General features: G+C 39.3%; 1 protein-coding gene across 6 annotated transcripts in view; it reads right to left on the bottom strand.

Annotated features, from left to right (window-relative positions):
- ZNF827 (zinc finger protein 827) overlaps nt 1-15,233 on the bottom strand; it is a 99,784-nt gene that overhangs the window by 47,563 nt on the left and 36,988 nt on the right. For all 6 annotated transcript variants that reach the window (XR_008840280.1, XR_008840279.1, XM_056489033.1 and 3 more), the window contains 2 exons: nt 13,061-13,544; nt 1,331-1,564 (listed from right to left, as the gene is read on the bottom strand). Coding sequence is in view for 4 of the 6 variants with exons in the window: in XM_056489033.1 (XP_056345008.1) it covers nt 1,331-1,564; nt 13,061-13,544 (718 nt within the window). In the remaining 2 variants the exon portion in view is untranslated. The remainder of the gene's footprint in view (nt 1-1,330; nt 1,565-13,060; nt 13,545-15,233) is intronic.

Raw genomic sequence — 15,233 nt, 5'->3', positions numbered from 1 at the left:
ATAAAAATAGTTACATAAATTTATATGCATCAAAAAAAATAGTCACAGCTTAGCATTCATTAGGCTGCAAAGTTTTTTTTACCAAAACACCTCACTCAAACCAGTTACCAACAGCAACTGTGAATTACACCAAAAAAACAAGTGTTTTGTATTTGGGAGTCTGAGAAAACATCTGGAAACTGGTGCTCTGGTTGGCTTTTGCAATTGGCAAATACTTTTTGCACCGTTAATATAGAAGGCTTGCAAATCAATGATTCAAATTGTTCTGCAAATTAAAGTGTGGAAGCTTGAACAGGAGTGAATTAATTATATGTTTTATAGGAGAGATCCTAGTCAGCCCAAGTCTTTCAGATACAAGTTTGAGCTCAAATTCATGGCTGACAAGTGTCCAATCAAGACAACTGATTGCAGGTAGGTTTGACAGGGATCTCAGAAGTTAGTAAACTTGTAAGCATTCCCACCAGTACTTCTCGCATGACTTTGGCACAATTAAAAAAATAAGTCTCGTCCAGTTTTGGAGAAGACTTAAAATCTATCAGATTCAGTACAGGTGCAGAAGCACAAAACCCAGCCTGCCAGACTGACTTTCATGTCTTGGTCCTAAAAATTAATCTGTTAGAAGTTCAAAGCCTTTTCATCATTCAGTTAACCTGATCCCAGTGGAAAGAATTCAACCCTTTTACTTTCTCTTCAATCTCCATTGTGACAGGTAGAGAAATCATAATTAGCAGAACATACATTTTTATTTGACTCCCTCCGGCTTTAACACTACCTATATGTGTACACTGTCTACTTGTCTGGCAGAAGAATCTATCACTGAGGCAATGGAAGTAAGTTCAAGTGGTTTTACTAAATGCAGAAAGCAGGCTCAGTTTACACAATTTTTTTTAACAGTGTATCTTGTAATTTTGAGTACTATGTATTATCAGAAAAAAATAAAAGCTTTAAAAGTCATATTTTATAAAGCTATGTCAGGTACAGTAAAACACAGAAATGTTATGATGTTAATGTGAATAAATTGTTATTAACATGGTTTTGTACATTTTAAAAATTACAGCACTTAAAAGCTTTAAGGCATCATTTCTTTTGACTTATTCCACAGTCATTAATTTGAAAATCAGAGCAGAGATAATTAGATAGTGTGGCTACAGACCAAAATGAGATGTGTCACGTACATGACACTTTGCAGACAGGCCTTTTCAATTGTTCCTTAGCTTGCTACTAAAGCCGAACCCACCTTCTTGGCAAGGTAACCCTGCTAGCATACACCAAAAAAAAAAAAAAAAAAAAAAAAAAAAATCAGGAATTTAGTATTAAATTAAATATCTACCTGAGAGCTTCATGAGGAGCTCAGATGCTGCCTTGACTGACATGTCCTGCCTCATCACATTGGCCTGTGCTTCTTGTGGCTTGAGTTTCTCTTCTGGGATGTTTGCAGCTGAGGCTTCAGGTTCTTGGCTGAACACATAGCTGGGCTGAGACACGGCTGAACTTCCAGCTTCTTCATCCTTAGGCTCCTCTTTCACTTTAAAATTAGGAGTCAAGGGCTCTTTTTGATTTGCAGCTGTCAAGATAAGAAAAGACGTAAGAGTTAGTGCAATCCTGGAGCAGCTAGTAACAGGAAGAAACCATAACCTGAGAACGCTGGAGCAGACACATCAAACTCTGCTCAAAGATGCTTCAAGGGACAAAAACTTCACCTTTTCTATAAAGGGGCAGTTTTGAAACACAACAACTGCGTGTACCAAAGCTCAGAAGAATATTCTCTCACTTTTTCCCCCTACTCCTACTAAAAGCTCTTCCCTGATCATTGGTTTTCAGATTTTATACAGGCTTGGTGGAAGTTTAAAACACCATTTCACAGAAGAGCAAATCTGCAAAGCCCATGGGTATGACATACTAAGGGGTTTTAAAGCATGGAGGAGAGGTAAGAGATGAAGAGTAGGAAGATAGAAAACCTAAGAGGGGGCAAAAGGGAAAAGATAGCAAATTCCTAGGTCCTAAAAATTGCTATATTAAGAAAAGAACTAAGGGATTTTCAGAAGAGAGCTTCACTGTTCCAAGCTCTATATCTATAAAAAGAAAGAGAATAAGTTAGAAATATTCGTTTCAAATACTCCTCCTAAGCAGCTGTACAGCCTCAGAAGAGGGTAAGAAGACTTTGGGGAGCTGGCTAAGATCTACACACTGAGCAATGTCTTTCTTAAAGGGTCTTTCTGATACCCCTTGACAGCAGCAGAACCATTGCACAGTGTTTGGTTAAAAGGATAAAACCAGAACTGCTCTTAAACAATTCCTCCAAGCCCAGTCAACACAAATTCATGGGCAGAGGCATGACAAGCAGAAAGCTAAAGAAGTTGTATTATTTTTCAAGTAAATCTTGTATTTTTTTTTAATGTTTAACCATGAAGAGATACTTCTTTCACTATCTCTTCGTGACCTTTTCTTGGTCAAAACATCACTTTAAATTCCCAGTAACACGCAGCAGATGATTAATTGAGTGCCTTTAACTTGGGCAAGTTTTTATTTTTCCCACCTCTAAACTTTTGTCTCCACAAACACGAAAGACAGCATTGAGCCTGACAAAATCTGATGACATTTACCTGCTTAAACCCTTGGTCTACTTTCTCCTCCAATTTGCAGCTCCTTACCTACTCTCAAGTCTTCTCACTTTTTTATTTCCTCAGACACACTTCTTCTCAGTAACTCCCTCAAAACTCCTATACAACCTGAATTCCTACATCCTACCATGAAGTGCTCACCATCTCCCAGAGACCCAAACTCTAAAATATGAGGTACAATTGTCATCTTTATCAGAGTAAGACGCTCATTTGCTACTTCGAGCCTTTGTTCATATCCACACAGTCCAATTTTTTTATGTTTGTCTTTGGGGACATGCTAATGATTTTTAAAGCTACTGCATTACCTTGTAACATAACACATCTTTTCAATTTATATTTTAGAGTTGTTTGATTTTCCTCCTTGTTGCTTGGCAAGCCTCTACCAAAGAACAGGATTAAGACAAGTGGTATAAAGAGTGTACACATAAGCAACGTGCATGTACACATTAGTTCTATTCATTTCAGAAATTACACTACCTTATATCTGGAATTTTTAACATGACCTATAGGCACTTTTACCAGCACTAGGAATTGCTTTTGCATTTTCTAAAGATGACCAAAAGAAGAAATATGAAACTAAAACATGCCTTAAGCCATAAAAATACAAGTTAGAGCTCTCAAGCCAATCTTAACTTTACTAAGGTACTAACACAAAAATTCCATCTATCTTCGTTATCCTGGCCTCAGTCTATTCTGGGGTTTGACCTGGAGTGATGAATGGTCACACAAAAAGAGAGACCCAAACCTTCTCTGCTGAATTACCTTCTGCTGTCCTTTGCTTTTAAAACCTGCCATACCAGCTGCTATGCTGATATGAAAAATACCTCCACCAGGATGTGACTGCAACCAAGAGAGAGCAGTCTACCTTAACTTTCAGAGAACATTAGGGAAAGAAAAGGTCTTTTGAATTTATTCATTTCAAAAAGGTATTAATTCAAATCTGTCCCAGAAAATAAAGGAAGCATGAGTCCGAGTGAAGAGGTAAAGATGACCCACTGAGAACAACCATTAACCCATGGACCCAGCCTTGTTTCTGCATGGACCAGGGCAGAAATTGAGCCAGCTAGAGAAAGCACTATAGGCTGGGTGAGCCTACACTCGTCCACCACTGAAAATAAAGGTGATAAACTTGCATAGAGCAGTGTAAGTTTGTAACCGTATACCATGGCAAAAACATCCATAAACAAGCAGAATGTAACAGAATTCACAAAAATACCACAGACTTAAGCAAAGAACTTATTACAAGAGTTAGGTGTTATAGTCTGCAGTGGCAGATGCTTATTGCATTATTCTACCAAAAGAATTATGAACAAAAGGAATGTTTTGGAAGAAATTAACATTTTTTTATACCCTCTTATCACCAAGGCAAAAGTCATCAGCCAATTTGGTGGTGCCTCTAAGCCTCTTCATCCCAAGGTATCCTCAAACCCTACTAAGATAAAGACAAGTTCTAATAGTTCAGAGGACCAAAAAATTAGAGTTTAATACAATAGTTCAGTATTAGCCCAGTTCTTGGCCCCTCAATTCAGGAAGAACATTGAGGTGCTGGAGTGAGTCCAGAGAAAGGCAACAGAACTGGTGAAGGATCTGGAACACAAGTTTTATAAGAACTGACTGAAGGAGCTGAGGGTGTTTAGCCTGGAAAAAAGGAGGCTCAGGAGTCACTATTACTCTACAGTTCCCTGAAATGAGGTTGTAGACATGTGGAGGTCAGTCACCTGTCCCACCCAGCCAGCGACAGGGTAAGAGGAAAGAGTCCCAAGCTGTGCCAAGGGAAGTTGAAGTTGGATGTCAGGAAGAATTTCTTCCAGAAAGAGTGATCAGACATTGGAATGGGCTGCCCAGGGAGGAGGTAGAGTCACTGTCCCTGGAGTTGCTTAAGGAAAGACTGGACGTAGCCCTCAGTGCTGTGGTATGGCTGACAAGGGAGTATTTGGTCATGGATTGGACTCTAATCTCAGAGGTCTTTTCCAACCTGATTGATCCCATGGAATGGTAGATCCAGAATCAATCAAGCTTCCCTCTTTTCCTCTGTACATCTTTCCCTTTCTGTCCCTACCCCACAGTGACCCCTCCTGCAGTGACAGCATGTGCTGCTAGGAGCCACTGCCTCCTTACACTTCTGAGCCATCAGCCAGGCTAACAGTGACAAACAAAACCATGCTGCAACAAATCTACCAGCACAGCATCAGACAATCTAAACAAACTTTTCGTGTATACTCTGTGTGTTTACAATACTTCACCAATGAGAAAAATAAAACATAGCCAGGGTCCCCCAACCCAGAGGATGCCCTGAAGGCGTGTCTTTGGCAGTATGACACGAAGGAAAAAATCCCAGACTGTTGCTCTTACCTATGTCACTGATTCTGCCTACTCTAGCTGTTTTGTTTTGGACAGAAGAGGGAATTCATAAATTAGGAATAAAGTAGAGTCTTATTTCTTTAATTAATTGGCAGCTCATTCTTTAAACTGATGATGTTTTATAAAAACCAGACATTTAAACTGTAGATAAAACACAAAAAGAGAAGAGTTATTTGCCTCATTTTTCTTCCCCCAGAAAATAAAACTAAAATCACAGACAGCTACTGGGTCAGTTTCAAGCCAGTTGCTACAATTAATAGGGTTTTCGTTCCTTCTTGAAATACATTAAAACAGATTCTAATGTAAATGAAGCCTAAAACAGAAGGACAAATAAAAAAGGGCAGGTTGTCTCATTTATCAGATCCATACATTAAAGCTAGAGGGGAAAAAAACCTCACAACGCAAAAAAGACCCCTTAAACAACGCAAGTCCCCACCACTCTTGTCCCATCTTGGATCTGCAACTATGGACAAAATTGATAACACATGGGGAATAGCAAGTGTGATGCATCCACAAGTCATTTTAGGGAAAACAATAAACAGATGTAAGAAAAAGTGTTGCAAACAAGAGTAATAAAAGACTACTATGAGCAGTTTTCTAAAATCCCATGACTGAGGAATCCGTAAAAAAAAACCAGAACTAGACAAGAATTAAAAAGAGTATCTTGATATTAAAGTATATTTGAATGGTAAAATTATTGCTCCCCAGAAGGAAGAGTATCTTCTATATACATACAAAAATAGATACACACACATCCTAATTTGTATTTAATTTACATTCATTCTGAACAGCAGTGAGAACAGAATGAAGGATGTGTTGTCTGCAGAATGAATAAAAAAACTCCCAGCAATTTAATTTTGAAATACACAGCGAGGAAACAAAACAAACCCACGTAGCAAATGAAACCAACAGGCAGGAATCTTTCAAGCATGGTGGATAATGCTCCATTTGTTCCATTCCATATCCAGAAAAAACACAGATCAAAGAATATTCCAGACTGCTGATTTTTATCTTCCTGGCAACTAGAACCATTTGAGCCATTTGGCAAAAGTAGATGATGAAAGTTATAACACTTTCCTGAAGCTGCCAAATGCCACAAGAAAAGCCTTGGGCATCTGCCACTAATCTGAAACACTCTGGTAGAAGCTGCTAACTCCATCAGTACACTTAAGAGGATTTCTAAATGCTCAAAATGTTTATAACTGAAAGAGAAAAAATGGGCTGATTACTCCCAAGCCAAGCTCAGTGTTAAAAGTCTCAATCAGCAAGAAATTGGTCACTGTTCCATCTGAGAGGAAAAACAAGAAGAAAAAACCCAGAATCTACAACAAAAATTCTGCCATAAAAAAAGGCCATGAGAAAAATGATCCATATAGTCTGTGTTGAATGGAACAATGATGAATCTTCCATCCCAGATGGTAAGCTCTGAGCTGTGGTGTTTAAAATGAACCAAGGTCCTTTGACAGATCAGGTCTGCAATATTTGGAGGACACAGTCCCATGACAGTGGGCATCACATCATCCTGAAGGCAGCTCTGGTCAATAAAGGGTGTGACTTGGGTCATCTACTATATTATTCTCTAGCAATTGAAATGTCCAGGTAGGAACTGGCATTCTGCATGGGGACCGTGGCTTATGTTTGATGGCATTCAAGAACTGGGAAAGGGGCACAAACACTGCAGAAGCAGTCCCCAGTGAGCTAACTGCTTTGCAAGAAAAATCTATGGAATTGGAGCCTGTTTGAGAATCTCCAGACTAAAATCCAATTGGGCTGATAAATTATGTTCATCTTACTAAACACAAAGGCTGCATATGCTCTGAGTGGCCCAAAAGGAAAAAATACTGTTGTTATGGCAGGACAGTCTAGCTGGTCTATCATTTCCTTTTAGTGCCTCTTGCCCTGGAGTATTAATATGACCCAGAGCACTTCATGCTACCTAATACCTTCTAGGAATTCTCAGTCAATTACACCTGGATTTTAAAGCTCTCTACTCTGCCCTTGACCAAATAAACAAACATATATGGCTACAAGTGACAGAAAGGGCATTATCATTGAAAAAACTACTCACAGCCCAAGGGTGCTCAGCACCTCAATGTTTCTTTTTATCAAAGCAGTGCAACGGCAGAATAGACAATCACAAATCTGATAATGCCACAACTTGACACCCCTGAGCTTCAAGAGACCACTTAAAATATGACGTCTTCCAAACCATATTGCTTATGTACATTAAAAACTGCAAGCACAGGTTAAGAAGGGCCAGCTAACTAAACTGATCTTTAAAGCTGCTCTGGGTTTAGAAAGCTGGAGTCAAGCACAATGAGACATAGCAAAGGAGAATGACTAGTCCTGGTACTGTGCACTCAAAATTTCCCCATGTTCTAGTCCAAGTGGAATGGAAGAATCAGGCAAATTTCTAAGGCAGGTGCAGTACCACTCATCCTTCCTGACACCTCAAAGTGTCTGCTATGCAGCCAAAGTCCCACAGACTACACAAGGCTGTAGCATCTGCCAAAACCATTTCCTCCTTTCCAGGTGAAAATCAGAACAGCAGCAGAACAGGTAAGGATGCTGGGGAAAAGAAAAGGAGCAGTGAAAGGAGCAAGAAGGAATTTATTGCTGATAAGAAATGCAACGTGGGAATGTCTTCTCTCTACAAAGGAGCAAAAATGGGAGAAAAATATCACCAGACCAGCCTTTATATTTGTTTAACAAAACAAAAAACAAAGCAAACAATCAGAGATGATTGAACTAACAGTGTTTTCAAATCTCATTTTGGACAGATGAGGGAGAAGGGCTCATGAGCTCGGACTTCTGCCCAGAGTAATAGTGTGTTCAGGGAAACAAAATAGCCATCAGCCTAGTCCAGTCCTATACTCCAAATATAAGAGTCTGTGTAGACATTAAAACTAAATTGTAAGCACAGACCTGGTCCAGAATCATATTGCAGGCTTCTTTTAAGTTGTATTGGACTGAGACACACATACAAAAACCAAAAAGTTATTCTGCATTTTAAATTGGTGGATTAGAACAGAGACTACACCGCTTTATCTTGCTAAATTCTACATGTTCCTTCAAGACGTAAAACACGACAGTGTGATTTTAAGGATGCTGGGAAATTGCGGATACAAGACTAGAAATTGCTGAAAAGAGATTATAAGGGTGATGGTATATCAGTAGCAAAGATTAGAACAAGATTTTATTTGCCCAAGTTTTAAGTAGATGTGCTACTGCACACCAGAATTTTGCTTCAAACTAAAGGTCTATATATATATGGAAACTAGGAAAATGTGAATCTGGAGAAACTTCAAAGACAGAACTTGATGACATCAGGGGTATTAACACTGACAGCAGCATTATGGAATTCACAGTATTTTAAAATTAAGGACATGGCTCAATAATTGCCAGTCCTGTGCACTTACATAGTCTAATTGAAATTTTACATTCTGACATAAACTATAAATGCCAAATATAGACAGCATGTTTTTTTCTTTAGAACTTGCTACTCAAATACATCAATTATGGCAATTTAATTGGATATACTTTTATTTTATTAAAAATAGCTGTTTGAAGAGTTCAAGCCAGCCAATTCAGTACAGTCAATGGCAAATGATAAAACATTTCAAAATTACTTGTGTTACCTTTAAGGAACGTAGTAATTTTCAAGAACCAAATGGAACAAATAATCTAAGTGATTACTTAGCTTTTCTATTAAAGTGCTGTATGTAGTCGTCTGATGATTCACTCTCTCACTATTCCATTAATGGAATCAGCTAATAAAACATGAATGAAAAGCCCAAATATTTTGGATAGTCACCAAAGTCCCATGGTGGCTTTATTTCCCAAAATAAAGACTTGACTGCTCACATGACAGTGACAGCAGATATGACAAACTGAAAGAAAGCAGTTTCTAATTGGTTTAACACAGCCAGCCCCAAACTCTCAGCATTTTAGCTCCTTCCTCCTATCTTTTTTAAAGTTTTTCCATGCAAGTAACTTGGGGCACAAAAAAAGAACAGCTGAGGCAGGGTACACTTGATACCACTCACAAGATGAAGAGACCTGCTTGCTGGAGCAATGCACTTGTTTAAACCCAGATAGGTGGGGGAGAGAGGCCAGCAATGAAGGATGTGTACCAATTACTGTTTCCACACAGAATCCCATGGAGAGCAATAGTGCAAGAATCCCATTCATTTTGTTGGGATTCATTTATTTCCGAATGTTAAAAGTTACTGCAGCACATAACGTAGGCACAGTAATAACATCACTAGGGTACACTGGCCATTGTAGCTTGGATCACTGTGAAAGAATTTTTTCATTTAAAAAAAAAAAAATCTGAACAAAAAAACCCAACCCTTCCAAAAAAACCCCAACAACAACAAAAAACAAAACAAAACAAACAAAAAAAAAAACACCAAAAAGCCCCACCAAAATACCCAAGTCTGAAAAGTGGGTGGAAGAATACCAGTATTTAAAGAAATGTTGTATAAATGAAAACCTGAAACCCTTGAAACAGGAAAATCAAATACTCTTTAAATTAAGATATGAATGCTGTTATAAAGTTTCAACATGGAATTAATGGACTGGGGGAGGAAAACATTGTGACAAAGCATTGATACTGCAAAATACTGGAAAAATTTAAAGCAGACCTACTGAAATCAGAGGAGCTAGATTTGAAGGTAAAAATGTGCCCATGCTTAAATACCCTTCTCTTTGTGTTGAGTCATCTGCTAATTGTATTTGAATAAAGTTTCAGAGAACCCTTTTAAATTTCTTGTGAATTTAAAATCCTCTCCTGCCTTAAACTAAACTAGAGAATTGAATCTAGGAAAAAAAAAAAAAAACAAACCAAGATTTGTTCTAATTCTTAGATTTACATTTGGTGATTCGTGTTATGCCTTATTTCATAAAACACATAACTAAAGATCTTTCTGGCAAGCAATGGCACAAAATTGGGAATTAAGTGGTCTTGAAAAGGTCACCTATGCCAGTATTTCTCAATCTCTTCAAACCTAAAGCTTCCCTGAGCCTTTCTGAAAAAAACCTGAATGTCTGTTTCGAGCAGCGTTACCATAATTCACCTCTGGCCTGCTCCAAATCAGGTCTAATTTTGAACGTCTGTAAATTTCCTCCCAATTTGCATCTCTACAGCTTGCTGCTTTTGTTCAGATAACATTTCTTGCTGCTGCTTATGACATCCTATAGTCCAGTGATTGAGATACATAGATGTAGCCCATTCTGCTGCTCAATATGTGACCAGCCATATCTGACAGGCAGCTGTTTGTACATTTCCCCAGTGGCAGAGATGCCACAATCTCTCCAGCCACACTATCCTAGAGGTATAAATACCTCAGCTTGGGAATGATTCTCCAAATACTAACTTAAACCTTACAGCAATACAATCCTGTTGCTTTTTGGCCTAGTTATTTATCATAATCTCCATTCTCCTGGAAACTATGCTAAAGCACGTGGAAAACAAAGAGGTGGTTGGTGACAGCCAACAGGGCCTCACCAGGGCAAATCACGCCTGACAAATTTGGTGGCTTTTTATGGTGGGGCTATAGTACTGGTGGACACGGGCAGAGCCAAGCATTTGACACCCTTGTCTCTAAACGGGAGAGACATGGATATGACGGGTGGATTTCAGATTTCCCATGAAACTGGAGGTATCCAGACTGACACCAAGCAAGAAGAGGTGCAATAAACACTGGCAAAAATACACAAAGCAATAAGCACAAGCAAAAATAAATGTTCATTTAGAACATCAATATTCAATAAGAATGAATGCCAAATTCTAAAAGTCTATATATCTATCTACTGCTTCTTTCCTAGCCACAAGGCCTGTCAGAGAGGAAAATTAGATTGTTTTGACATAATTTGGTCTCGAAAAATCTGTGTTGGCTGTTACAATTGGCATATATAATTTGAGACGTCAAAAGATTTATATCATTGGAAAGGTAGGGCAAATAATTGAAGCTCTGATGGGCCTAACAAGACTGTCGTAATAAAGAAATCACTCAAAGGAACTTTGCTCAGCAGAACTGAACCATCAGAACTGCAGGTAATACTCAGCCAACCTGCTAAAAGAGAATTACTTTTACTCTAAATGTATGCACTCTCTATAGAGGAAAGCATGAACCAAATGTATGTAACACAATATAAATCTCAGAAGAAAAGGAATTCCCTTCCTTCTGACATTGTTCTTCCTGTGCAGCAAACTTGGTGACTGGCAGTACATTTTAATCCAAATATGCACACATACAAAATTACAGATACATCCTGCTCCCCTTTATAACATGTTGCTAGGTAACAGTGCATACAAGTCAGGTTTCAAGACCTTTAGTAAGTCACCATAAAATAACTGCATAGGCCTTCTGCATGAATAATGTACATTTGTATCCTCTCTCTGATGCCAATAGAGCAGACACTGAAAACATGACCGTCTGCCAAACTGCGAACAGCTTCCCATCAACTGCTACATGAAAAGCCACACGCCAAATTGCTGCATGTTCTCCCAGCTTTCAGGCTTTCCCCCACTCTCCTGCACTCTGCTCTCATTCCTGCTACATGCAGCCATCATGAGCACCACCTCCCCAGGCCAGCCCTGCTGATGTGCAGGGCCTCTACAATTTGGGTGCACAGCAACCCAAATTTAAGAAGGACATCAAGACAACAACATGTGTGCGACAGCTGTTGGACAGTGCAAGACTGATTTCATATTGAGTCCAAATTTGAAACTCAAATAAAGAGATGTAGAAGCAAATCCAAACAGACTCATCCTGCCCGCTTGTTGTCAGTAGAGTAATAATTTATACTGACAGATTATTTAATATCTTTTTCAGGGGGAGGTCCTGTGGCTTCTTCCAACCAACACAGCAAACCATTTTTGCCAGTACAATTCACCTCCTGCTTGCCCTCAGCTCTTTCCCCTTTTCCTGGCAGGCTCCATGAAGCCTCAGTCTTTATTTCTTCTATTAACCCATTCTATTAATTTCCTCACAGAACTGTGACCCCAGATGTACAAAGATCTGGGAAGATGAGAAGAGACAGATTTTCCTAAATAAATGGCTGTGGTTTCACCAAGGCTGGGCATTAAGACAGAGCTAATTCCTTAGTTTATCTGACAATATAATTTGCTCAAATACAACTTACTGTCCATTTACTGTCCTGACTAGTTATTTTCTGTAGTAAAGGTTATCTCCAAAACCTAAAACTTCCCATAGGGACAGAGATGTCCTTGTGAAACAGAAGCTCTTGAGTGGCATTTTTCCTGACTTCTTTCTCTTCATAAATGCAAGGCCAATTTCAAAAATATTTGGCACAGAACACCTTCCCAGCATATCAACTTTTCTGAAGTATTCAGTCAAATCAATAAAGACCACATAAAATATAACAGATACACACTAAACACATCCTACACTTCAGTCTCACACATGAATATAATTCTTACAGCAATAATCTGACAGTGAAAAAACACTACACACATTTGGTATTAGATATGGATTTAAATTAAAATAATATTAATTTTTAAAAGCTGTATATTAATCTCTAGGACTACTCTTCTTTTAAAAGAAGTATTAGCAACAAAACCCAAATGCAGTAACACTCACACTTCATGCGCATTTACTACGTAGGCATCAAATATTACTTGAAAAGGAAGGTGAATACTTTATTGGACCTTTTTATCAGGTGGGTAAAGGCAGAGAACTTAAAAACTGACTATTTGAACATGCTGGGCATTTGGCTGACCCTCAGTAACCTCAAACTGGAACTACAGGTATTCAGGTATGCCTGGAAAATGCATCACAAGAGATTTGCCAAGGTAAATACTAATGAATGTGAAAGCCTGGATTAACAGTTCTCACTCCTAATCCCAGCAATTAAACAGCAAAATCCCTTTCTCCTCTCACTGCTTCCCCTCTGCCCTCCACCATACACCTCTGCTACCCAAAGAAACAAGAAATTAATTATAAAGTTAAGAATCTACAGTGTTTTGCTGCTAGCAATTCCTTGACTTAGCAAAATCAAGACAAAGTGTCTCCTAGCCAACAAAGGAGCAGGCAATGCTGCTGCTCAATTACCTGACAGCTTCATAAGAAAATCTGATGCCATCTTGACAGAGATGTCTTGGCTGAATAGTGCTGATGCTGTATTAGCCACGAAGTCAGAGGAGTCTTTCAGCTTTGTGTTGTTTGGGGCTCTGTCGACAGTGCTAAGCGCAAAAGGCGCAGCTGAGGCGCCAGTGTCGTCTTTGGGCTCTTCTTTCACCAGCAAAGGTGGAACCCCCCCACCAGGCTGCCCAGCAACATCGGGTGTTTTGGATACAGACGCTGATCCTGTGAGGTCAGGCCCTGCTCCTTCCCTCTGCGGTCCTGGGCAGGAGTCACTGTTTAGCTGTGGTGACCCCTTCACCTCAGTTTCTGGCATTTCCTCCTTCACTTTAGACTCTGTCCTGAGGAAATGTTGATGGCAGCGCATGTGGAGTTTCAGGCTGAAGTGGCGGGAGGAGGTAAAAGGGCATAGCTGGCATTGGAAGGTCTCACCCCTGTCTTGGTGCTGATGAACCTGGTTCAAGAGGTGAGAGATAAAAGAATGCATTAAGCCAAGCAATTAATAGAACTGCAGAAATCTCAAGTCTGCATTTCTCACACTGTTTGAAAAAAAAAAATCACCAAAAGAAAATATTAACTAATGAGTGAACTCTTCATTCTGAGCACCTGAAAAGTGGTCAGATCCCAAGAACAGTAGGATTCTTTCACACAAGTCAAAGAATGTAAATATCAGACTCAAGTGAAAAAAAAAAAAAAAAAAAAAATCAGAAACATCTGTTTCTGCAGCTTGGAAATGATGAGGTCTGCTTTATATCAATCAGATCCTGATGACCTGTCAGTGGATAAAGACTTCCAAGCTATAACTAATAGTTTTCTTGATTAAAAAACAAACATATCTCTGTGCAACCTAACTAATAGAAATTGTTCAGAGCAACCCAACCAAAAAAAAACAAAACAAAACAAAAAAAACCCCCAAAAAAACAACAACAACCCAACCAGCACAGCAATGTCCATCATTGATTTATGTATCATTACAGTAAAAACACAGCACCTGGCAATACCAAGGAACTATTGAAACAGTTTGCTGCAAATTAATTCTACCAGAAAATAAACAGCTCTTTTATGATACAACAGAAACATGAGAAATGGTGTCTGCCATTTATTCTAGTTTATCAGTCAATTAAGGATCACAGTTAGTCTTACTGTCCTCATATTTTGACTGCAGGCTCTTTGCCATAGAGCCTGTATGCTCCAGCACAAATACAATGCCTGCTATCCTCAGGCTTGATCCCAATTACCTTTTAGAGGGAACTCTATCCATCCACATGTAATGGCTCCCATATTATATGGACAGACACACTCATTAAACTACATAAGCTACATACGTATAATTATACAATTTCTTGCTTCATACTGTACTCATTAAGAGAAGGAACAACTGAGCCGAGCATAAAAGCAGCAGGGCTGTTGAAAAATCTTTTTGCTATGGCTTTGCAAATAAATTTTAAATCCTGACAGTAGCACTCCAGGCTACTCCATGCAAAAAGGCTGGCAAATGCATACATTTGTTCCTTACTAATGGATGAACATGTGATCAGGGCACACTGGCACCAGCTGAGCTCCACACATTCGCTTTCACTTGTGACTCAAGTTGGTTGGAAACATTTCAGTGAGACAGATTTTTGTTGGAAAATGGCAATTTGTTGAATGCAAAATATTTCACCTGAAACATGGAGAGGTTTGATGAACTCTTGGCAAACAAGGTGTGATTCCCCTACTCTGCTGAGTGGCATTCTTCCTTCCCCCTGCTCCCTGGGCTTGGCTCTGAAGCAGCCAGCTGTGCCTGGGATCCAAGGCTTGCTGCTACAGCCTGGGAGTCCAAAAGCCCTGAGGGCTGCAGATTTACACTAGGGAGCTTGGAAAATGTAGCTTTAGCTAAGGCTTTCAGCACTTTCCAGTCTCCTGCAGAGCTGAGATCTAGATCCTGAGAGTCCTAGTGCAGACACTGCAGAGCTCTGGGATAACAGCAGCATTTCCCAAAAAAGACACTGTCAGAATTCAGACTGGAGTTTCCCATGGTTGTAGACCTGGCCTGATTGATTTCCTATATTGTAAGACGAACTTAGTCACAAGCTCAGATCCAGGATTTCCAGTTCTACACAAGCCCTTGACTCAGGTCTGCTGAAATGCAAAGCTGGAGATG

This window comes from Oenanthe melanoleuca, chromosome 4 (assembly GCF_029582105.1).
Source record: "Oenanthe melanoleuca isolate GR-GAL-2019-014 chromosome 4, OMel1.0, whole genome shotgun sequence".
NCBI classification, from domain to species: Eukaryota; Metazoa; Chordata; class Aves; order Passeriformes; family Muscicapidae; genus Oenanthe; species Oenanthe melanoleuca.
The sequence above is the reverse complement of the archived record's forward strand: the minus strand, read 5'-3'. Positions and strand labels throughout refer to the sequence as shown.